Raw genomic sequence first — 24,587 nt, 5'->3', positions numbered from 1 at the left:
ATGCTTGGTTGTCAGATCTTGAGGAAAACCATGAGCTATCCTTGTAATAAGCGCGTTGATCAACAGAAAACAATTAGGGAAGACTGGGTTAAGTTGAGCATAGGGGTAAGTTGATCCACCCCTTGTTGCTGGGAAACCGTTAAAAAAGAGCATGTGACCAAAAAATTCAGTGGGAATGCATCATTTCCTGGAGTCTGTGAAGATGAGAGCCATATGGGTAAAGTGGTTAGACATTTTGTCTAAAAAAAACATTTTTCACTCAAGAAAGTGAATTTAGTCTATTATAAGTTTCATGAGGACTGTGTTTAGATCAAACTAGATATTTTTATTTTGGTTTTATACATCAATATTGGTATCTATGAGCAACAAAACAAGCTATAGCTAACCCAGCATACATGTGCACAATTTAGCTGCGGGGGCTAATAAAGTCAATATGGCAGCTGTGGGGTAAGTTGAGCAATATGAGTGTAGTTTGGCTGTATATGTCCTAAATATTAGATCTTCATTTTTTATTTGTACGATTACATTAAAAAGATAGATAGTTTTTACTTATTTTATATTAAAGTTCAATTTTTGCTAACAGAGACTGATCTATTTTATTTATTTATTTATTTTTTTTTTGGTTATTTTGTATTCAAGTTCAGTTTTTTAAGCTGAAAAATAAGAGTTTATTGTTCTATGAAAGGGTGTGCTTATATTATTATGCTATTCATTATATTAGCTGAAAAATGGTCTCAAAACGATGATAATATCATTTAGCTCGATAATTTCTGGGACAATATAATTATAGTCCAGCAAGATTTTCATATGGTAACAGGCCTAGCTAGATGTAGGGAGGGATGGACAGAGGAAGGGCGGGGGATGGAGAATGCTTTTGTTTTCAATTATTTTTGCTATATAAAGATATTTTGAATTTGAAGAAGTGGCTTTTGTTTAATTCAGCACTACAGACATGCATAACTGTGGAATAGCTTAACCTAGGCAGGTAGTGAGGGAGAGAGAGGGAGGAGAGAAGGTGATGTGGGAGGGAGGGTACAGATGGAGGGTAGGGGGGGGAGGGAATAGGAAGGATGGCTCAACTTACCCCTCACCTGTGCTCAACTTACCCCATTCACGGGGTAAGTTGTGCCACATGACAACTTTTTTTTTTGGCATGTTATGTTGTTAATTTGATTGTTTGTAGGGATGCATAACATCCTGAAATATATGCACATATATTAATAATCAACAAAGCTATAATTGCTTTGATGTAGTGAGCCAGAATATTAAAAGTGGCTCAACTTACCTCAGTCTCCTCTATTCTTCATATAAAATCAATTACATTATCAATAAACTACAATATGTTTTAAATCTGGGAGCCATTCTAGAGTAGACAGACTTTATAGTAATAGTAGTAGTAACAGCGGGGAGATGGTGCCATGCTTGAACATATAAGCAGTCATGAAGTTATCATTTATTATAAAGGTGTAATTCACCACGGTCGTCTGCTGGTCACCCAGCCAACCTTTCCCATTACGGAGCGAGCTCAGTGTGTGTGTGTTTACCTAGTTGTATTTACCTAGTTGTATTGTACAGGGTTCGAGTGGGGTTCATGGTGTCCTGTCTCCATATCTCCATTTATCTAATTTTTCCTTAAAGTTATGGACATTATGTGCTGTAACAACTTCATTATCCAATGCATTCCACTTTTCCACCGTTCTGTGTGGAAAACTATATTTTCCAATATCCTTCACACACTGCCTCATCCTGATCTTTTCATGTCCTCTTGTCCTTCCATCTTCTATCAACAGCACCATGTCTTCTTTGTCTATCTTTTCAATCCCATTGACTATCATGTACATTGTTATTAGGTCTCCACGTTCTCTTCTATCTTGTAAGGTTAGCAGTCCCATTTCCTTCAGTCGTTCTTCATAATATGTTAGGTCCTTTAATTCCGGCACCATCTTTGTAGCGATCTTCTGTATCCTTTCCAATTTTCTTGTATCCCTTTTAGAGCTCGGAGACCACACCACTGCTGCATATTCCAGCCTTAGACGTATCATGCTTGTGATGATTTTTTTCATCATATCTTTGCCCATGTATTGAAATACCGAAACAATAACTTACTTCCACTGAGATCTAATACCACTAGTTCAGGGGGTGCTGTGAACCTTCCATTAAAGCTAGTTGTGATCTCGCTGAATGTTTCCTTTTGTGTCTCGCAACTCAAGGGGGCAGTCACAGCCTACCCTCTAAAGACAACTCTCCTTCTTTACACAAAACTACATGCACTTACCACACATACACTCTTCACTTCAAATCAAAATTTAAAAGAAAAATGGGACCCGATAATATTAATGCCTCGGAGTCCCCCTCTGGGGGACACCTCTCCTGTTAAAGACCCCAAATAACTTGACACCTCCCTCAACTTTTTCTACATTAACTTCTGCAACATTCGCGGTCTTAGATCTAATTTTCAATCTGTGGAACACCACCTCTCATCTACTAAACCTCATCTTCTTTTCCTCACCAAAACACAGCTGTCTGAGGCAACTGACACTAGCCCCTTCTCTGTTCCCTCCTACTTTCTCTATCCTCATTTTCATTCCAAAGCTGGATGTTGCGTCTATGTGCGCAACGACTTAACTTGCTCTCGTGCCCACGCTCTTGAGTCTTCCGAATTTTCCAACATCTGGCTACGACTTAACAGTCACTCTCAAACTAAATTCATCTGTGCTGTTTATCTCTCTCCTAACTCTTCTAACTAAATTCTTCGACTACTTAACTTCTAAAGTGGAGCACATTCTGTCCCTCTACCCTTTCGCTGAGATTTCCATTCTTGGAGATTTCACTGTTCACCACGAGCTTTGGCTTTCCTCTCCCTTCACTGACCACCCTTCAACTTTGCTATCCTCCATGACCTAGAGCAATTGGTGCAACACCCTACTCGTATTCCTGACCGTCTTGGAGACTCGCCCAACATTCTTGATCTCTTCCTCACCTCTAATCCTTCTGCTTATGCTGTCACCCTTTCATCTCCATTGGGCTCCTCCGATCACAATCTCATTTCTGTATCTTGTCCTATTTCTCCAATCCGTCAGCAGGATCCCCCAAAGAAAAGGTGCCTCTGGCGTTTTGCCTCTGCCAGCTGGGGGGACTTGAGGAAGTATTATGCTGATTTTCCCTGGAATGATTATTGCTTCCGTGTCAGAGAGCCATCTCTTTGTGCTGAACGCATAACAGAGGTGATAGTGTCTGGCATGGAGGCGTACATTCCTCATTCTTTTTCTCAACCTAAACCTTCTAAACCTTGGTTTAACTCAGCCTGTTCTCGTGCTATACATGTATAGAGGTTGCCCACAAAAGGTACTTGAGCCTTCCATCTCCTGAATCTCATGCACTTTATATCTCTGCCCGGAATCATGCCAAGTCTGTTCTTCAACTTGCCAAACACTCTTTCATAAATAGATAAATGTCAAAATCTTTCAAACTCAAACTGTCCTCAACTTGACTTCTGGCATCTAGCCAAAACATCTCAAATAACTTCACTTCTTCATCTTTCCTCCTTTATTTCATCCTGATGGCACCACTGCCATCTCTTCTGTCTCTAAAGCTGAACTCTTTTCTCAAACCTTTGCTCACAACTCCACCTTGGACGATTCTGGGCTTGTCCTCCTCTCCTCCTCCCTCTGACTATTTCATGTCTACAATCAAAATTCTTCGTAATGATGTTTTCCATGCCCTTGCTGGCCTAAACCCTCGGAAGGCTTATGGACCTGATGGGGTCCCTCCTATTGTTCTCAAAAACTGTGCTTCCGTGCTTGCACCTTGCCTGGCCAAACTCTTCCAACTTTGTCTATCGACTTCTACCTTTCCTTCCTGCTGGAAGTTCGCCTACATTCAGCCTGTTCCTAAAAAGGGTGACCGTTCTAACCCCTCAAACTACCGTCCTATAGCTTTAATCTCTTGCTTGTCTAAAGTTTTTAATCTATCCTGAATAGGAAGATTCTCAAACATCTGTCACTTCACAATCTTCTGTCTGATCGCCAGTATGGCTTCCGTCAAGGTCGCTCTACTGGTGATCTTCTGGCTTTCCTTACTGAGTCTTGGTCATCCTCTTTAGAGATTTCGGTGAAACTTTTGCTGTAGCGTTAGACATATCAAAAGCTTTTGATAGAGTCTGGCATAAAGCTTTGATTTCAAAACTGCCCTCCTACGGCTTCTATCCTTCTCTCTGCAACTTTATCTCAAGTTTCCTTTCCGACCGCTCTATTGCTGCTGTGGTAGACGGCTACTGTTCTTCTCCTAAACCTATTAATAGTGGTGTTCCTCAGGGTTCTGTCCTGTCACCCACTCTCTTTCTATTATTCATTAATGACCTTCTTAACCAAACTTCTTGCCCTATCCACTCCTACGCTGATGATACCACCCTACATCTTTCCACGTTCTTTCAGAGACGACCAACCCTTCAGGAAGTCAACAGATCACGCGGGACGCCACGGAACGCCTGACTTCCGATCTTTCTAAGATTTCCGATTGGGGCAGAGAAAATCTAGTAGTTTTCAATGCCTCAAAAACTCAATTCCTCCATCTATCAACTCGACACAACCTTCCAGACAACTATCCCCTCTTCTTCAATGACACTCAACTGTCTCCTTCCACAATGAATATCCTCGGTCTGTCCTTTGCTCATAATCTTAACTGGAAACTTCACATCTCATCTCTTGCTAAAACAGCTTCTATGAAGTTAGGTGTTCTGAGGCGTCTCCGCCAGTTTTTCTCGTCCCTCCAACTGCTTACTCTGTATAAGGGCCTTATCCGTCCCTGTATGGAGTACTCTTCGCATGTTTGGGGGATCCAGTCACACAGTTTTGCTTGATAGGGTGGAATCAAAAGCTCTTCGTCTCATCAACTCCCCTCCTCTGACTAACTGTCTTCAACCTCTTTCTCACCGCCGAAATGTTGCATCCCTTTCTATCTTTTATCGCTATTTTCATGGTAACTGTTCTACTGATCTTGCTAACTGCATGCCTCCCTTCTCCTGCGGCCTCGCTGCACAAGGCTTTCTTCTTCCTCTCATCCCTATTCTGTCCAACTTTCTAATGCAAGAGTTAACCAGTACTCTCAATCATTCATCCCTTTCACTGGTAAACTCTGGAACTCCCTCCCTGCATCTGTATTTCCGAATTCCTACAACTTGTCTTCTTTTAAGAGGGAGTTATTGAGGCATTTGCTCCCCTAATTTTGGCTGACGGTTTTGGCACTTTTTATACTTTTTAGAGAGCCAGCACTCAAGTGGGCCTTTTTTTAACTTTCTTTTTTTTTGCCCTTGGCTGACCCTCTTCCCTACGTTAAAAAAAAAAATAGATATATTAGTCGACATTTTATGTGATAGTCCAAATATCTTGAATATGTGTTTTTCGGAACCCAGATTTTCCTGAATGATCGCTCCCAGATCTTTTTCCTCATTATTCATCATTATTTGTTCCTCTCCCATCAAATAGTTCCATACCGGTCTTTTCTTACTCTTTCCTATTTCCATTATGTGACATTTCTTGGCATTAAACTCCAATTTCCACTTCCTGCTCCACTCACAGATCTTGTTTATATCTTCCTGCAATATCAGACAGTCCTCTCTGGTTTTGATAACTCTTAGTAGTTTTGCATCATCAGCAAATAAATTTATATAACTGTTTACCCCAATGTGAATGCCGTTTACATAAATCTGAAACATAATGGGGGCTAACACTGACCCTTGTGGCATTCCACTAGTTACTTTACTCCAAAATGAGTATGTATCTCAGATCACAGTTCTCATTTCCCTATCCTTCAAATAATCTCTTTTCCATTCTAGCAAAGTTCCTCACAGTCCTCCTATGTTCTGTAGTTTCCAAAGTAGTCTTCTATGAGAGACTTTATCAAGAGCCTTTTTGATATCCAGGTATACTGTGTCCACCCATCCATCTCTGTTTTCAAATCCTGCAATAACTCTCGAGTAGAAGCTTAATAAGTTTGATACACATGACCTCCCTGTCCTGAACCCAAATTGTCTGTTCGATATGACTTGCTCTTCTAGAAATTTAACCCATTTTTCTTTTATAAATATCTCACACAATTTCCTGAAGACACTTGTAAGTGACACTGGTCTGTAGTTTAGTGGTTCAGTTATCTTTCCTCCTTTAAATATTGGAATTATGATGGCTCTCTTCCATTCTAGTGGAACTTTCCCTTCATTCATTGAACTTGTAATTATTTCCCAAATTGGATCCAGTAGTTGCTCCTTATATTCTTTTAACACCCAGCCTGATACACCATCTGGCCCCATTGCTTTTCTGACATCCAACTTAACCAATAATCATCCAATATCCTCTTTGTACACTGCGATTTCCTGTAATCCTCGGCAATGCAATGTACTACTAGGTTCTATGAAATCTTCTGCAATGAACACCATTTTGAAGCTCTCATTCATTATTTCACACATTTCCTTCTCTGTTTGGTATGTTTTCTCTTCTTTAATTATTTTTTCAATTGTTTCCTTGTTCTTTGTTTTGCCATTTATAAACTTCTAGAAAAATTTGGGTTTGTCTTTGCTTTTGTTCACCACATCTTTCTCAAAGTTTCTTTCTTCCTATCTCCTTACTCTAATATATTCATTTCTGGCATCCTTGTTATCGTCTGTTATAGTCATTTCTCTGTTTTATGAGTTTCTTCCACGCTTTATCTTTTGCCTTTTTAGCTTGTATGTATTTAGCATTGTACCAAGCATGTATATTTTTCTTAACTCTATAAACAGGTAAATTTTTTTTTACTCCTTCATTATATTTCTGTAAGAATATTTCATATTTCCCTTGTACTGTTTTTCTGTACATAATATTTCTCCACTCAATATCAGCAAAATAGACCCTTAATTTTTCAAAATCTGCTCTTGCATAATTTAATCTCGTTCCTTTGTAGTCATCTCTGTAACTTATCCCATCTTCCTCCTTAATTTGCATCTCTAATGTCACATGATCACTTCTTCTAAGGTATTGTATGATTGGAGGGGGCTCTGGTTTCTCTGTGAATACTAGGTCAAGCAATGATGGTTCTTCTTCCCCCCTGTACCTTGTTGACTCCTCCACCCACTGATCCATTGCATTTACCATAGTCAATTGTAACACTTTCTCGCTCCACTGCCCAGCATTATCCATTACTCCCATCTCTCTCCAATTTATTTTTTTACAGTTAAAGTCTCCAACTAAAACTATTCTTCTATCTCTTCTTATCATGTTATCTAGGCACTTTATCATCTCTCTTTGCATATCTTTATGTTCTTCTGTTCCCCATGTATTTGTCTTAGGTGGCACATATGTAACTATATTTTTTTTCTTTTCTTCAATTCCTCTGTTTTGATTGTTACTCCCATTACTTCCACTTTGTCCTCTCCATATTGCACATCCTCCACACATTATATTATCATGAACCATTATTAGCACTCCTCCTCCCCCTTTATCCTTCCTGTCTCTCCTCCAGCTATTATATCCCTCCTCTGTAAAGTTAATATGGATCTCTTCTCTTAGTTTTGTTTCAATGATGCACATTATATCTGGCTTTTTCTCTTTCAAATAATCCCTAACCTCCAACATGCTTGATAACAACCCATCTATATTTGTATAAGTCACTCTTAATTTCTTGTCTCCTCCACTACCTCCTCTTTTTTCCGTAGGTACCACTTCTTTAGTCTCATATCCATTTCTGTGTTTTCCTGAATTTGTCTCTTTACAACCTCCAAAAATTTAACTTTTTCCTCTTCCTGTTCCTGCTTCCATTCATTTCGTAGTTCCTTCAGCTTGTTTTCACCCAATCCACCTTCTACGCTGTCCACAATCCCATCCTGCACTTTAACCTGTAAGCTCCTTAAGGAGTTTTCATAGTCTTGGCATGTGGCTTTTAGTACGTCATTTTGTTTATTAATTTTTTTGTATCTCTTATTTTAATCCCTAATTGATTGCACTGATCTTTTCACATTCTACCAATCAACTTCAGCTCCGTGTTTTCCGTTGTCAGTTTGTCCATTAGATGCGACATCACTTCCTTCATATACCTTAATTCCCTTGCTACCTTGATTAACCTTCTCATACTACCTCGTTCGTCCCTGAATCCAGAAAAATCCTTGTCCATAATATCATCAGTTAGTTTCCTTAGTGCAATAGGAGTTTCAATGTACCGTTGATTTTCACACGATGGCGTATGTTTTGATTCAGTCATACGTCTGGCAGCACTACTCTGTTCCATTTCTCTCTCTCTCTCTCTGTTATCCGTATATACGATCCAAAACTTATTTAGTATTTAATATCCCCCCTGTACATACGCCTAGGCCAGTGTGTGTGTGTGTGTGTGTGTGTGTGTGTGTGTAGACTATAGAGGATGAGATTATTTGACTTCGCTTTTTCTCGCCATGGGGGTTGCCAGTGAAGTATTGGCTTGTTTGTCTGTGTGTGGGGAGGGAGAGCGGGTTGTCTGTTTGGTGAATTAAAAACTGATATACTCTTCCCTTCCCCACCACACTTAGAGAAAATTGCATTGTTTTAGTATTTTTTTTTATCAACAAATACGGAAAGTAATAGAGGAATTGCGCAGTTCGAATCCAATTGCTAGATGAATGATTTCACTAATTAAGAAACTGATCATAAAAAAACTTCTTTCGGCTTACTAACATCTTGAGCTGAAATTGCATACGCACACGACACAGGAATTCGATTATGTGTACAATTTCCTTTTTTGCAAGTAACACTTCATGGAAGCCAGGCTGCGGATCATCGAATCGGCTCATTAAATAGTTCATGACGTTATATATGCAGAACTATAAGGCGTTTTTAAGATGCCAAACAAAAAAAAAAAAAAAAAAAAATGTAAGAAATAAACAAGAAATAAAAAAGATAATGGTACAACTGAATATTTTAGTGTTGTACAACACATCATATTTCTGACCTTTTGTCTCACAGGTTTTATTCTATATTAGTTTGAAACTATTTCCTCTGTTTCGAAACACCAGCCGTTTACCCGAAGGCGTCAGATTGCGCCAGTAATGGGAAAGATCTGGAAGGGGAAGGCAGAGGTGCTGGAAACAGTCTTTTATTTACGAGTATTTATGTATATAGTGTGTGAGCTAAGTATATTCGTCCCAGAAAAGGTTATACAAGAAGCAGAGCAAAGGAAGTGGCATACAAGAAGAAGAGCAAAGGAAGTCCCAAACATTAAAAGATAAGTTTTATCACTAATGACGTTCTTTCTTTCCCCTTGGACTGGCCGTGATGGGGATGACTGGTCATCCCTATTCAGGTGTTCTCCGCCCTCGTGGTGATGGGCGCTGGGTTGGCTGTGGCTCTCATGGTGTGCTGCCTGGAGTGTGCACGCCCACCACGTCCGTGATTACCTTTCCTACTGCCCTTCCCCACCACCACCACCACCTCTATTCTTCTCGCCATGGCTGTTGGCTAGCCGTCAATTACATCATCATCGACTAGATATATTTTTCCTTATATAATTCTGTACGTGAATAGCGTTGGCGATACTTTTATTCAGTGCCTCTCCCTGTACATCAACACGTGTACCATTATAAATCAATAAGCACGCACCACATAGTTATAATGGAAGTAGGTATACCACTTCAGTACATACACTTAAGTCACGTCCGCCTCACTCTACCGGACAAGATTATTATTATTTTTGGTAAACGCTATTTGCTTTGTATTTTTAGGGTTCTTGCTACGCCCTACAACATCTGAAACATGGTGGAAAAGTGGAGTTTTTAGGTAGAGAAAGCTAAAATAGAGCCAAATATCGTCTCATCACCAGAAAATTGGTAGAAAGCAACACTACTGTTGCTGCGGTTCTCTCTCTTATTTACCGGTTTAGTTATAGGTTAGGTTTAGTTAGGATGTTAGCGGCAAGATCAAAATTAACGCATGAACGCCTGGCCGCACGGCTCTTCCTAATATTTACCTTATTTTTTCTTCTCTTCCGGTACATTTAACACTATACTCCATTGTTATGTACGTCGTTACTGTTACATTTTGTATCCGATCTATACGATAACTTATCCTGGTTCTTACACCTAGATGCACGTCCAGCACGCCAGCCGCCACTTTCACATCTACCTCCACTTTCAACACCATCTCCTCTTCCATGTCCTCATACAAAGCGTTCTCGCCTCTTCGTCTCTGACTTTCTTCATCACGTTAAAAAAATTATGTATGCACTAATGACACATAATTAAGGTGATTTTTTTTCAACCAACATTTCATACCGAACTTGCTTGAATCTCATGAAGAACGTAGACTTGACTATAGAAAATTCTGAGATAATTTTTTCTATGAATTATGTAAGAGTAGACAAAAATACTGGTATAGATACATGTAAAAAATCATGTGTTTAACTATCAAAGGGTTAGGGATATCGGATAGATTTTGGTGCCTTGCGGATAGAGCTGCTATCCAGCACAAAATTGACACGTTAGTTTTGTTCAGTCGCTAGCTGCTTCGTTTACATTGTGAAATCACGCAAGAAGAACATGTGAATTCAGGGCCGGCCCTACCATTAGGCGAACCTAGGCGGTCGCCTAGGGCATCAGGCTGAGAGGGGCATCAAGCAGTAATTCCTATTTTGGTACTTTAATAAGCATAGTTTAATCATTAACCGTCAGGCGTCAGACCAGTAACTAATTGGTTAATTTGCAGATGCGTTTTACCAAATTTCTCCTATTTTTCTTATTTTTCAATTCAGTAGGGACAGGGTGAGATAAGGTAACCCCGGCAGAGAGAAAACACCGATCGAATGCTCTGGTAGAAACACTATTTCAAATACCGCGCCACCACTCCCCACCAACACAGCTGATATCCTATGGGAATCTAACCTAACCTAACATAATCAAACCAAATATAGGCTGTCTTGGACGAAGATTCCCTTCAAGTTGCGCCAGCTGCCATGCCTTCCCATCAACTGCCATGTTTGAACGAATATTTTGCCTATAAAATGGCTCTTTTTGTTACCCTCAAATATAATTTATACAAATTTGAACCAAAAATTATTGTCCCCGAGCCACTGGCCCTGGGTGAACTTTCAAGGAGAGGCCCCAAGGGGCATAATTTTTCAGCTTCGCTAGGGCATCAAAAACTCTCAGGCCGGGCCTGCATGTGATGTCCAGAGGCGGATAAGATTCAGGAGCTAGTGAGGGACAAACAGTATGTCTGGGATCCAAGACGTGAGTTAATGCAGCAAGAAAAGCCTTGGTATAAGAATTTTGATTAGATCGCTGCCACTCTCTGAGGACATTTCCCTCTCTGCGGTGTCTTGTTGGAAGTGAGGAATGAATATTTGTGATGATTCAGTTTGATCGCAATTGTGCAGTCTTTTAAGAAGACATTTTGTTGGGTATCTGTTTGCTTGTGTTCATTTCCCGCCAACCAGCCAATACTTCCCAGCCACTGTGTGAACGTGCTGCGGCTGGCTATCCGGCAAGGAGAGCTGTCGATACTTGCATAATAAGTAACATTACCACCCGCATGTTTACATATGTTAAGAGTCACTGTAATGCTAAACCGTTCAGCATGTGCCGGACCGGCGAAACCCGTTCGTGTGAAAGCAGTCTAAAGTTCTTCACAGCCAATGAAAAAATAGGGAAAAATATCAGTCAAATGGCTTTCTATCTGTAAATGCAGGCTGGCAGTCCGTCATGCTGCAGTTCTCAATCGCGTTCTCTCGCCAGGTCTGGTTGTCTAGTGAAGGATGTTCATTCACTTATTTTGAAGGTAAAACATCATTTTCTTTTTAAGAACGACGCAGCATATATACGTATATATATATATATATATATATATATATATATATATATATATATATATATATATATATATATATATATATATATATATATATATATATATATATATATATATATATATATATATATATATATATATATATTATTCCAGGTGTGAAGTGCATCAAGTGTCAGTCGGAGTACAATTTTCGTGAAGAATAAGGTGTTTGGCGTTGGACGAAAGCTTTCTAGGTAAAGAAACGGCGGTACTGCAGTAACAGCGTAAGTCACTTTAAGGATAAGGTTAGTTGTATCCATAAAGAGGGTCCAGGTTAAGTTAATATTGTTGCGGTGGGTGGCCGTGGAAGAGCAGTCCCACTGTTAGGCTATACGTAGGTAGACATGAGGGTGGTTATCGAGGCTGTGCGGCCCGCGCTTATAGGATTTCTGGATGTGATACGAAATTTGCTGATAGGTTTCGTTTATGAATAGGAATTCCTTTTTCTAGATATACTGGAAAAATGCCTAGCGTATGTATGATTTCTAGACTACATTTATCACCAAAATTTCGCCAGTTCGTCTCCCTCACTCGAAAACCCCTCATTTCCATGAGCACGGTGAGAGGATTAGTGTAATTCTACCAATTTATTATTTTGCTTTATCAACATTAGGAATCTGCAACTGTTTTAAGACTCAGTATGTCTCTTTTGGACATCTGTCGACCAGAGTTGAGGACATATAATTTATAAAGGTTAATTAACAGAAACCTTTAGATCTTCAGCAAACATTTCAACAAAGGGTCAGGTTAGCAGATTTTGTAGTTGATATAGATGGGAAAAGGAGTGGTCCCGTCGACAAACCCCTGAGGTACTTCACTGGTAACAGGAAGGGAAGGATTGCAAGAACGTGTTGAGCAGCTGCACCAGTTCTCTCCAATTCCAAATAGGCAAACTCCAAAAACCTCTGATTGTCCTAGCAGGCCACCGTGCCAGCAAACATATACCAACCAACCGACTGCAAGAGTCACCCAATACAACCTCCAGTAGATTTTTGCTAGTCTGCCACGTACTACGAGCAACATATCCTATCAAAGTTAAAAGTAAAGGCTGCGTCCCACAAAGCACGATATGAGGCGACCGTGCCAAGAACCAGCATGACTTGCAGGAAAAAAAATCAAAATCTGTCGTGTAACATCGTGAAAAAAACAACAATAAGTAAATAATAAAAAAAAAGTCTGGAGTGTCGTGAAACATCGAGTGACAGTCAGTTTAGCGCTAATCGTATTAGTCGTGCATTTTGCCCTAAATCATCTTGAAAAAATAGTGCTCCTTATTTTTTCGCGATTTATCGTCGAAAAAACCGTTACAATCATATCGTATCACTATCGGTGTACGTAGTACGTGTGATTATCATATGATATTCATTGTATTCGTTGTATGGTCGTCGTATTTGTGGCTGTCCAAAAATTGTACGACAATCCAAATGATAGCACGATAACCAACCGAAAGCCGGATACTGTGTGTGTGATCTGCTGCAGTCTCAGACGAGACAGCCAGACGTTACCCTACGGAACGAGCTCAGAGCTCATTGTTTCCGATCTTCGGATAGGCCTGAGACCAGGCACACACCACACTCCGGGACAACAAGGTCACAACTCCTCGATTTACATCCCGTACCTACTCACTGCTAGGTGAACAGGGGCTACACGTGAAAGGAGACACACCCAAATATCTCCACCCGGCCGGGGAATCGAACCTCGGTCCTCTGGCTTGTGAAGCCAGCGCTCTAACCACTGAGCTACCGGACGATAATGAAATGATAACAACGAATTTACTACAACAATAACACGTTATACAGGAATGAATCACAATTGCAAATGTAGTCTTTGACGATAATAACACGATAAGCACGAAAATAAGTCGATAATTTTTTTGTAGGTCTCCCTTGTGGCCATGAAGCGCAGTGTAATGGCCAAACGTAGCCCTGATTCCATTGCCTTCCTCCAATTTGTGTCTTGTCTATATACTTATTTGAAGTGTAATTCGCTGCAATATTTCATTGAACATAGCATGGTCGACCAGCAGATAATATATGTAGAATCAGGGTCATATTCTTGGAGGTGTGGCAGAAGTTGGTGGTAGTGGCCATACAATCCACGATCACTTCTAATTTTGTTCTGATCAATGTTGAGCAGGTGGATTAAATTAAAGTAAATCTTGAGGTTGTTGATCAGCAGATTATTCATTTCAAGTTCATCCGTGTAGTACTCATCGGTGTCCTGCTGGGGAGGAGTAGGAAGAGCCATGTGGCCAGGCAAGCCCTGCAAGGAGGGTTGGGGGAGGCGTGGGAAGGGCCATGTTGCATGGGATACGATGTTGTGACGTCAGTGGATGCTTTTGTGGAACTGTGACTGCTATGTGTGGGCCCACAATTTATACGTAGGCGTGAATTCCGAAGAGAGAGAGAGAGAGAGAGAGAGAGAGAGAGAGAGGTGCCGTGCTCGTGTTTGTTGGGCTGCATTCCAGCAATTTGTTAAGTGTCATCCTGTGATTGTCTGTTCTCGTTAAACATGGTATTGATATCAATGTACCTTCGAATAACAACTCGTTTTTACCGTGTGGTTCGTGTGGCCATTGTGCTGATGTACTGGAATTGCGAATAAAAAAAAAAAAGATTGATAGTAATACGGTATGATCATAAGATGGTCGTCCTATGCTCGTTATAATTCTTGTAATATGAGCCGTCGTGTGGCTGTTTGGTGGCTGTCGTGAGCCGTGGGATTCGTCATATTATCGTGCAAAAAGTGCAAGTCATGCTCAGTCGTGCGGCTTTCGCCTCTCATCGTACTGTGTGGGACGCGGGCTTAACATTATAATGAGACGGTAATGATATATATAAATATATATATATATATATATATATATATATATATATATATATATATATATATATATATATATATAAAGCAGTTAAATATACATTGTTACTTGCCATAAAAAAAAATATAGGATAAAGAAGGATGATAGGTGGAAAAAAGTAAAAATGTTTCGTACAGGGACCGCGCACGTGTAGGCCTGTGATCGCCGTTTCTTGCAGTTTTCCTGTTATAACTTCATTCAGCCTTTGTTAGTAATAGTAACAAATATGTGATAGATGTATGCACGTATTTATTGATGGTTTCTTAAGCTCTTTGAATATCTCTCATATGCTGGATGTATCTCTACCTCTTTTGAACAGTAATAAGTAGATATCTACAAAAATATTATGGCAATCTTGTACCACAAATGAATCAAATTGAGAATTAGAATTTCAAGAATCTCACACATAATTTTCTTTCTCTGCCTTATGATCCTCCCTTCTTCAGGTTGAATTATTTTGGAGGAAAAGAAACTAAGCATAATATAACGAATGATATTTAGTCGTGTTCTAGTTGTTGACGAAGCAACCGTGGAAAAGAAGGTAATTTCAATAGCTAGTGGTAGTGTAGGTATATTCCTACCTAACCTGCTGTTCCGCATGCCTTGAAATGTAAGAAAGAAGAAATAATTACTAAAAAGTGTCTAAAAGGAAGAATGAATTGTATATCATGTTTGAGAAGAGGAAGGATCAGTGCTTGAAGAAGAAGGAATTACAGATGTTTGAAAGGAAGGAAAAGGAATTACAGATCAATGTTTGACCTATTTTGTCGAAGTGTACCTTGCAGAGTGGCAGAACTGAAGGAGTCAGGCGAGTAGCTATACCACTAATCCGCATAGTGTAAAACATCGAATTACAATAAAACTAAAAAATACTCGTGTCTTTTCTTTCATTTGTACATGCATATAATTTTAAGAGGCAGTAATATTTGTTTGGAGGTGGTGTAAATCTACACTTGACTCTTCTTCCCGCCCCTTTGATGTGCCGCCACGGATGTAAACAAAGTAGCGTCTTCGTGAGTGTGCCTGACAGGTTTGGCTGTGCTGCTTGGGCTTGAGAAGCAGCCTGGGAGTGTAGTGAGTGGGAATGTAGCCAGAAAAGGGTTAGGAATACAGCCTGTTTAATATATAGCTAGGTTTTCATTCAGATATAGGAAGTATGGTAGATATTTATGAGTTCTCAGGACATTGTTCATCCAAGACCTGCAGAACAGCAAATTGTAGTGAGAATTATGCGTGTTACTAAGGTCTAGTATTATCCAGACTTGTGCATTAACCATTTTTTTTTAGCCTCGGAGTGAGATTTTGAGGTGCACCTTTGTTAATTCGAGAGTTACTGGCTTAAGCGTTGTGGGTACAAAGCATCTCGGTGGCACTGACTGGGTTGGAGTTCCTGCACCCGTAATATCTTACTAGTTGACAGTTCGAAGTGAACAGGGGACTGGTGGTAGATATAAGGCCTGGCATTTGCATGTACTGGCTGTATACATTTTGGTGATAATTGATGTCTAGTGAATATCTGAGGCAGTTTTTCTCAGCCTTGTTTTACTCAATTACTCATTATAAAAAATTGTGTGACCAAAGAAACAAGCAGATATCTTGACACACATGACTAGTTTCATAGTGTACAACAGGCTTTATGACTGACTGGTGAGAATCTCTCTTAGCATTTATTTATTATTTTTTTTTTACTAAGAATTTCTTAGTGTAATCAATATTTTATTTTTGATGATGGTCGAGTATCTTGGTTAAGTAAAGATATAGATATATAAAAAAAATACTTGAAAAGTAACATTTAGCTTTACATGAATACTTTAATTTTCAGCATATGCATATTTTTTTTGCCATGAATGGCAGTTCACCTCATATGTGATGACCTGACGTGAGTTACCATGAGGACTTCAGCTCCTCCCACTGTCTGCAGCGGTCGCTCCACTGCTGCCCTGCTCACCACACTCCTTCCCCTCACTGTCTCCTTGCTAGTGTGGGCCTCACAGTCCCAGGCACAGGAGAGCAGAGCAGATGTAGCCACAAATACCAGCAGCAGTAGAGCTGTGGGTGCTGTGCAGAATGTTAGTGATGGCATTGATGCCACCCAGCCTGGCAGTAAACCTGTCATTTATGTAAATAATCCACAGCTACTAAGGGAGATGCAGGAACAGAGTTTACTTCATCACACTTTTAGGTAAGTAAACACTTATATTTCACTAAGATGTAATTCATGTAAGCTTTTTTTTTTGTCTTCAGTAGTCTTGGAAAAAAAATATTGTCAGAAAATCAGCGTTATGAAGTATGTGCATGAAATCATGCTTTAGATTCTATTGCGGAGTAACTGAGAAGACATTGTGTTTTAGATTATCTGCTGGAGGAGTGCCAAGTAAGGAGGAGGATGGGGTCCTGGAGGGAGGGGTACCTCTCCTGGAGCGCTCAGCTACCCTAGGCTCACAGCTGAGGCATCTTGCCAACAATGAGCTGGGGGTCACACACATGCAGGTACAACACACTCCTTTAGTTTGTTTGTAAGCAAAGACTACCTTAAAAATTTATTTTGTGTACTCAGAAAATTACATTCTATTAAGTATTATAATTTATTATTATCTGTGATGTGTTGCTGTTCTGTTCACAACTCAGTATTTAAATGGTGTGCTATATATACTGCTGCTGTAATGTATTCAGTCTATTTTTAATTTGTTGATGCACAATCATTTACTGGTGTTAATTTTTTTCTGTTTTGCAACAGGCAACTTTTGATGAACTGCCATATTCTAATCTTGAGCGGAAAGAAGAGGAGACGGTGAAAGAGGTGAGGTCTGGGTTATTTTATCAGTTAACAAGTTCAGTGTGATGTGATCCACTGGTGAGTCATGATGTGCTATCCATTTCTGCCTTATGAACCACTGGTGGGTCATAACGGGAATTTCATATATGTTTTTGTTTCGATGTGAATAAAATTTGCATGATAATCATTATGTTACTACAACAAATACCTTCTAAATGTGTCTAAGTAAACAGTTTCATAAATTTGATCATGTTATTCATAACACAAGTTGCATAAATTTTGACTCAAACTTCATGATTATTTATTGATATATGTGAAATAAGACTTCAATATTACTCACTATGATTGACATTTGTGACTGAACTATTACTACTAATGGTTATTAGGAGTATTATTCATCAATTTACAATCTTTCAGATGGTACAATCATTAGAGAGAAAGTTTTCATTGTACTCAAGACTACTAACTGAAATGTGTGAAATGTTGGAAGAACAATTTGCACTTGATGGGCCAAGACTGGAGAGAGAAGCACAGGAATACCGTCCTTGCTGCCTCATCCCAGACAACTACCTTGAGTGAGTTGCTGTGCATACTAACTGTGACTTTCAGTAATCAGGAAATTAATTTAATTGATATCCTTAGTAATCTCAGATTATATGTTAAAGATGTGTACCAGCATAGGATTGTTCCTTCAGGTACAAAAGTCACTTTGGAACACGCGTGAATGAAGAGCTGTGGTGTGACACCGGGTTTGGTTCAGGTGATCATCTTCTACCAGACGATTTCTTTGTTGCACCGTACAACTTAACAGAGAGTAAGTTGCTGGATGGGTGTCACTGGATTGTGTGATGCTCAAGTCATGTTATTCAAAGTAATGAATTGCCCTGAATTTACATAGATTTTATAAAATATGTTTTCCAACCTTTGTGCTAATAATACTGAAAATTATTAGCTTTTGTCTCACAAAACAGTTTTTCTTTTTCCAGTGTTTGCATTAAATCTGAGAAGGTACCCAACAATCAAATGGCAGTACTTCATGTCAACGCCTGGCCTCCACACAGAATATCCTGCCCACAGACCAGGTATTTACCTACTTTTATTTATCCAGTTATATATTACAGGGTTTGAGCAGGGCTCATAATGTCTTCTCTCTATATCTATGTTTACCCAACTTTTCTATGAATTTATATACATTGGTTGCTGTAATGACCTTCTCATGTAAACCTTTTCAAATATCCGCAAGTGTGTATTTACCTAGTTGTATTTACTTAGTTGTAGTTTTACAGGGCCTGGGCTTTATGCTCGTGTGGTCCTGTCTTCATATCTACACTTATCCAATTTTTCTTTAAAACTATGTACACTCTTTGCTGACACCACTTCCTCACTCAAACTGTTCCAAGTCTCAACACATCTTTGCGGGAAACTAAATTTTTTAACATCTCTCAGACATCGTCCCTTCCTTAGTTTCTTACTATGCGATCTTGTGCTTTTAAAGTCATATTCTTCTCTCAGGATGAGTTTCTCATTATCCACTTCATCCATTCCGTTAATCAATTTATAAACTTGTATCAGATCCCCTCTCTCTCTTCTCTGCTCCAAGGTTGGTAGATCCATAGCCTTTAGTCTCTCCTCATATGTCATCCCTTTAAATTCTGGAACCATTCTTGTAGCCATTTTTTGTAGTCTCTAATTTTCTTATGTGTTTTTTTTTTTTTATGGGGAGTCCACACAACTCCTGCATATTCCGATCTAGGTCTTATTTTAGTACTTATCAATTTCTTCATCATTTCCTTGTCCATATAGTGAAATGCTACTCCAATATTCCTTAGCAAATTATACGTCTCTCTGAAAATTCTATCAATATGGCTTACCGGTTGATTATTTTCTTCCATTGTCACTCCCAAGTCCTTTTCCTTTATTACTTTTTCTAGTTCTACTCCATCTCCCATCTTATAGATTCCCACTGGTCATCTTTCACTTTTTCCCATTTCCATGACATGGCTTTTGTCCACATTGAATTCCATCTCCCATTTTTTGCTCCATTTCCAGATCTTGTTTAAGTCTTCCTGTAGTATTTCACAATCCTCTTTTTGTTTAATGACTCTGCACAGTTTCGCATCGTTCACAAACAGATATATGTAGCTGTTCACTCCCTTTGGCATGTCATTTATATATACGGGAAAAAGTATTGGCGCCAATACTGACCCCTGTGGCGCTCCGCTGTCTACTGTTCTCCACTTGGACTTCATATCTTTAACTATCGTCCGTATTTCTCTCCCCCTTAAGTAATTCTTCATCCATCTCAATGTGCTTCCTTTTAAGCCACCCTTCTCCTCTAACTTCCATAGTAATCTTTCATGTGGCACTTTATCAAACGCCTTTTTTAGATCTAAATAAATACAGTCAACCCATCCCTCTCTCTCTTGTACTTTATCAACTATTCTAGAGTAGAAACTCAATAAATTTGTTACTCATGACCGACCTTTTCTAAAACCAAATTGGCTATTTGATAATATTTTGTTGTCTTCAAGAAACTCAATCCATTGCTTCTTTATTACTTTTTCACACATCTTGCATATTACACTAGTTAGTGATACCGGTCTGTAATTTAAAGGTTCTTCCTTCCTTTTCGCTCTTATATATGGGAACCACCTCAGCTCTTTTCCACTCCACTGGCACTGTTCCATTTTCTATTGAGCATTTTATGATGTTGTATATTGGACTTGCTAGTTCTTCCCTACATTCTTTCAGTATTCTGCCTGAGACTTCATCCGGTCCCATTGCCTTTTCCTCATCCAGTTCCGTCATCAACTTTTTTATTTCAAGCTTGGTTACTTTAATCTCTTTCATATGGACAGTCTCTCTATTACCCTGTGGTCTTTCAAATTTGGATTCCTTAGTAAAGACCTCCTGAAATTTACTATTTAACAGTTCTGCCATATTTTTGGGTCTTCCACCATTCCATTCTCTCCTTTTAACCTTTCTATTGTTTCTTTTTGTCTTATTTTTCCATTTATGAATCTGTAGAACAATTTTGGTTGTTCCTTACATTTTTCGACAATGTCCTTTTCATAGTTCCTTTCTTCTTCCTTTCTCACCTTAGCATATTCATTTCTTGCTGTTTTGAAGTTTTCCTTATTTTCTGGATCTCTGTTTCTTCTCCACCTTTTCCATGCTCCATCTCGTTTCTCCTTTGCCCTAGCACATCTTGCATTAAACCAATCTTTCTTTTCTTCTTCTTTAGGTCTATATTTCGGGACATATTCCCTGACCCCAGTTTTGTATATTTCCAAAAATAAGTTATATTTCTCTTGAACTGTTAATGAGTTTTCCATCTCCTCCTAGTTTACGTTTTTAAAATAGTTCTTGAGATTCTCAATATCAGCCTTTCTGTAATTTAATCGGTCTCCTTTGTATGATTCATCTCTATCTTCCTTTCCTTCTTCTATATCCATTTCTAATATTACATGGTCACTCTTTTCCAATGGGCACTTGTATCTTATATCATCGTTAATTGGTATATCCCTTGTAAAAACTAGGTCTAATCTTGCCGGCTCATCGTTTCCTCTGAATCTTGTGTTTTCCTTTACTCTTTGGACCATCAAATTATCTATCATTAGGTTCAGGAATCTATCTCCCCAGGCATCTTCCCCCATACCACTTTCATAATTTTCCCAGTCTACCTCCTTACAGTTGAAATCTCCTACCAATATCACTTTTCTCCTTTCCTTAATGATTCTTGTAAGACTCCTTATTGTGTCATCTATCATGTCTCTATATTCTTGGTTAGTCCATGAGTTTGTTTTTGGTGGCACATATGTTCCAATGATTGTTAACTCCTTTTTATTAATATGTACCTTAACATACAGTATTTCTGATTTTCCTTCCCCAAACTCCACTTGATTTACCACTATCTCCTTCCTTAACATCATCATGACTCCTCCTCCTTTACCCACTCTGTCTCTCCTCCATATATTATACCTTTTATCTATGTTTATTTTTATTGCCTCATTTAACTTTGTTTCCACCAGGCATACAATATCTGGTTCTTCTTTCTTTATGTAATCTCTTAATTCTAATTTACTAGATAAAATCCCATCTATGTTTGTATACATCATTTTTAATCTCTTGTTCTTATCATTTTTAGTTAAACTTGCTCCATTTTTTTCTCTTCTTTCTCTTTTATCCTGTCTCCTATAATTCTCCAAAAAAATGCCTTCTTCTTCTCCTCTGACCTTTCATTATTTTTTTCTCTTGCTTCTGCCACCAGTTCATTGTGTCTCTTCCTTTCCTCCTCGTTTCTATTTTTCTTTATATATATATCTTTGCAACCTTCTGTTTCTCTGAGTTTTGTTTTTCTATATAGTACTTCTTCTGCTGCTGCTTGTGATTTTAGTAATATCTTAATTGGTCTCACTGTTCCTTCTTGATATGGTCCCATTCTATGGATTTCTTCTACTTCCTCTTCTAAGTTCTGTCTATCCTTGTCATTCAGATGTTTTAGTAGGTCTTTTACTGATTTCATTTCGTCTTTTTCCCTTCTTGGTCTATATTTAACATTTTTTTCTTTCAGTCCAAAAATAATTACACTTCTTTTTTTCCGCAATTTCTCTTATTAAATTTTCTTTTTTCTTGTGTGTGTGTGTGTGTATTTACCTAATTGTATTTACCTAATTGTAACATACGGGAAAAGAGCTATGCTCGTACTGTCCCGTCTCCATATCTACTAATGTCCAGCTTTTTCTTAAAATCATGAATATTCCTTGCGTTGACCACTTCCACTTCTAAACTATTCCATGCTTCCACCCTTCTATGAGGAAGCTATATTTTTCACATCTCTCCTATAAGTGGCCATTTTAGTTTTTCCCATGCCCTCTCGACATTCTTTCATTCCACATACACAGATCTTCCCTATCCATTTTTCCATGCCAATCATCACTCTGTATATTGCTATCAGGTCTCCCTTTCTCTTCTGTTTTCCAGGGTCGGAAGTTGCATTCTGTTCAGTCTGTCTTCATAAGTCAAATCTCTTAAGTCAGGCACCATTTTGTTGCAGCCCTCTGTACTTTCTCTAGTTTCCTTATGTGTTTCTTTAAGTTCGGAGCCCACTGTATTGTTGCATATTCAAGCCTCGGTCTTATCATTGCAGTAATTATTTTCTTCATCATTTCTTCATCTAAATATCTGAACGCCACTCTTATGTTCCTCAATAAGTTCAATACTTCTCCAATTATTTTGTTTATATGTCTCTCTGGCGATAGGTCATTGGTAATTGTCACCCCAAGGTCTTTTCTTCATGACTGGTTTTATGTCTTCATTTCCTATCTTGTACATACTCCTGATTCTTCTTTCACTCTTGCCAAACTCTAATTTCTTGCATTTTGTCGTGTTGAACTCCATTTGCCATGTACAGCTCCATTTCCATATTCTGTCCAAGTCTTCCTGGAGTAGTTCGCAATCTTTGTCACATCTCACTTTTCTTAACAATTTTGCATCGTCTGCAAATAGGCTCACATAACTGGACACCCCATCCACCATGTCATTTATGTAGACCGCGAACATTACTGGTGCCAACACTGATCCCTGTGGAACTCCACTCTCCACCAAGCCCCATTCTGATGGTCTGTCCTTAATTATTGTTCTCATTTCTCTTCCTACCAAAAGTCTTCCATCCATTTTAGTAAACTGCCATGCACTCCTCCTACCATTTCAAGTTTCCAGATCAGTCTCCGTGTGGTACCTTATCAAAGGCCTTTTTTAAATCCAGATATATTCCATCAGCCCAACCATCTCTTTCCTGTATTACATCTATCACCCTCGAATAGTAACATATCAGGTTTGTCGTGCATGAACGCCCTTTTCTAAAACCAAATTGACACTCACAAAGTATGTCATTTTCTCCAAGAAGTCTGTCCATCTATTCTTCACCACCCTCTCACACATCTTAGCTACCACACTTGTAAGTGACACTGGTCTATAGTTCAATGGGTCTCTCTTGTTACCTGATTTATAGATTGGGACAATGTTAGCTCTTTTCCAGTCTTGGGGCACTACACCTTCCCTTAATGAGGCATCAATTACTTCACAAACTTTTTCTGCCAGTTGCTCCTGCATTCTCTTAAAATCCATCCTGATACCCCATCAGGTCCCACAGCTTTTCTCACTTCTAAACTCCCCATCATATTCTTGATCTCCTCCACAGTTACTTGAAACTCCTTCATAATCCCTTTCTGTTCCATTACCAGTGGTTTGTCAAAAGCAGTCTCCTTTGTGAATACCTTCCGAAAGCATCCATTCATAGCCTCTGCCATTTCCTGGGATCTTCACTGCATACTCCATTTACTTCTAAACTTTCAATACTTTCTCTATTTTTGATGTTGTTGTTCACATGTCTGTAAAAAGCCTTGGTTGGTCTTTACATTTATCAATTATATCCTTTTCTTGTTTCTTTCTTTCTTCTCTTCTAATCAACACATATTCATTTCTTGCTCTTTTGTAACTTTCCCACTGCTTAATCCGTCTTTTCCTTCTCCACCTCTTCCATGCATCCTCTTTTCTTGTTCTAGCCTTTTCACATCTATCGTTAAACCAGTCCTGCTTTCCAACTTCTCTATGTTGTCTTATTGGTACAAATTTTTCTCACCTTCTTTGTATATTTTTATAAATTCCTTCCACTTTTCATTTGCTCCTTAGCACTCTTGAATTTCATCCAATTTGTCTCTTGAAAGAATTTCTTTAGGTTTCCAAAATCTGTCTTGGCATAATTCCATCTTCCCACTTTATATTCTTCATTTCTTCTAGATTTCTCTTCATCTATCACCTTGAACTCCAAAACTGCATGATCACTCTTTGCTAAAGGGCACTCCACCCTCATCTCCTCAATGACCATTGGCTCTGTACTAAAGACCAAGTCCAGTCTTGACGATGCTCCCTCTCCTCCAAACCTAGTATCTTCTTTGACCCACTGAGTTAACACATTTTCCATTGCCAGTGTCAATAGTGTATTTCCCATGTTGTCTCTGATCCTTCCATTGACCAGTCCTCCCAACACACCTCTTTACAATTAAAATCTCCCATCATTATAGTTCGTTCACAGCCACCCAACATTTCTTCC

General features: G+C 38.9%; 2 protein-coding genes across 4 annotated transcripts in view; both read left to right on the top strand.

The window, feature by feature from the left end:
* The window catches only part of LOC123508376, a 31,280-nt gene extending 20,863 nt beyond the window's left edge, over nt 1-10,417 (top strand). Inside the window, exon 17 of the mRNA XM_045262056.1 lies at nt 9,301-10,417. Coding sequence (XP_045117991.1) covers nt 9,301-9,390 — 90 coding nt within the window. The 3' untranslated portion in view covers nt 9,391-10,417. The remainder of the gene's footprint in view (nt 1-9,300) is intronic.
* Nucleotides 10,418-15,676: 5,259 nt separating this feature from the next.
* The window catches only part of LOC123508375 (VWFA and cache domain-containing protein 1-like), a 92,849-nt gene continuing 83,938 nt past the window's right edge, over nt 15,677-24,587 (top strand). The window contains exons 1-7 of one of the 3 annotated variants that reach the window (XM_045262054.1): nt 15,677-15,710; nt 16,520-16,879; nt 17,049-17,187; nt 17,435-17,497; nt 17,891-18,048; nt 18,169-18,287; nt 18,460-18,555. In XM_045262054.1, the coding sequence (XP_045117989.1) occupies nt 16,587-16,879; nt 17,049-17,187; nt 17,435-17,497; nt 17,891-18,048; nt 18,169-18,287; nt 18,460-18,555 (868 nt within the window). In that variant the 5' untranslated portion in view covers nt 15,677-15,710; nt 16,520-16,586. Of the gene's footprint in view, nt 15,772-16,519; nt 16,880-17,048; nt 17,188-17,434; nt 17,498-17,890; nt 18,049-18,168; nt 18,288-18,459; nt 18,556-24,587 lie in introns of all 3 variants that reach the window. The other 2 variants (XM_045262053.1, XM_045262055.1) reach the window with 2 other exon arrangements.

The sequence above is a fragment of the Portunus trituberculatus genome, chromosome 24 (genome assembly GCF_017591435.1).
Source record: "Portunus trituberculatus isolate SZX2019 chromosome 24, ASM1759143v1, whole genome shotgun sequence".
NCBI classification, from domain to species: domain Eukaryota; kingdom Metazoa; phylum Arthropoda; class Malacostraca; order Decapoda; family Portunidae; genus Portunus; species Portunus trituberculatus.
The sequence above is the reverse complement of the archived record's forward strand: the minus strand, read 5'-3'. Positions and strand labels throughout refer to the sequence as shown.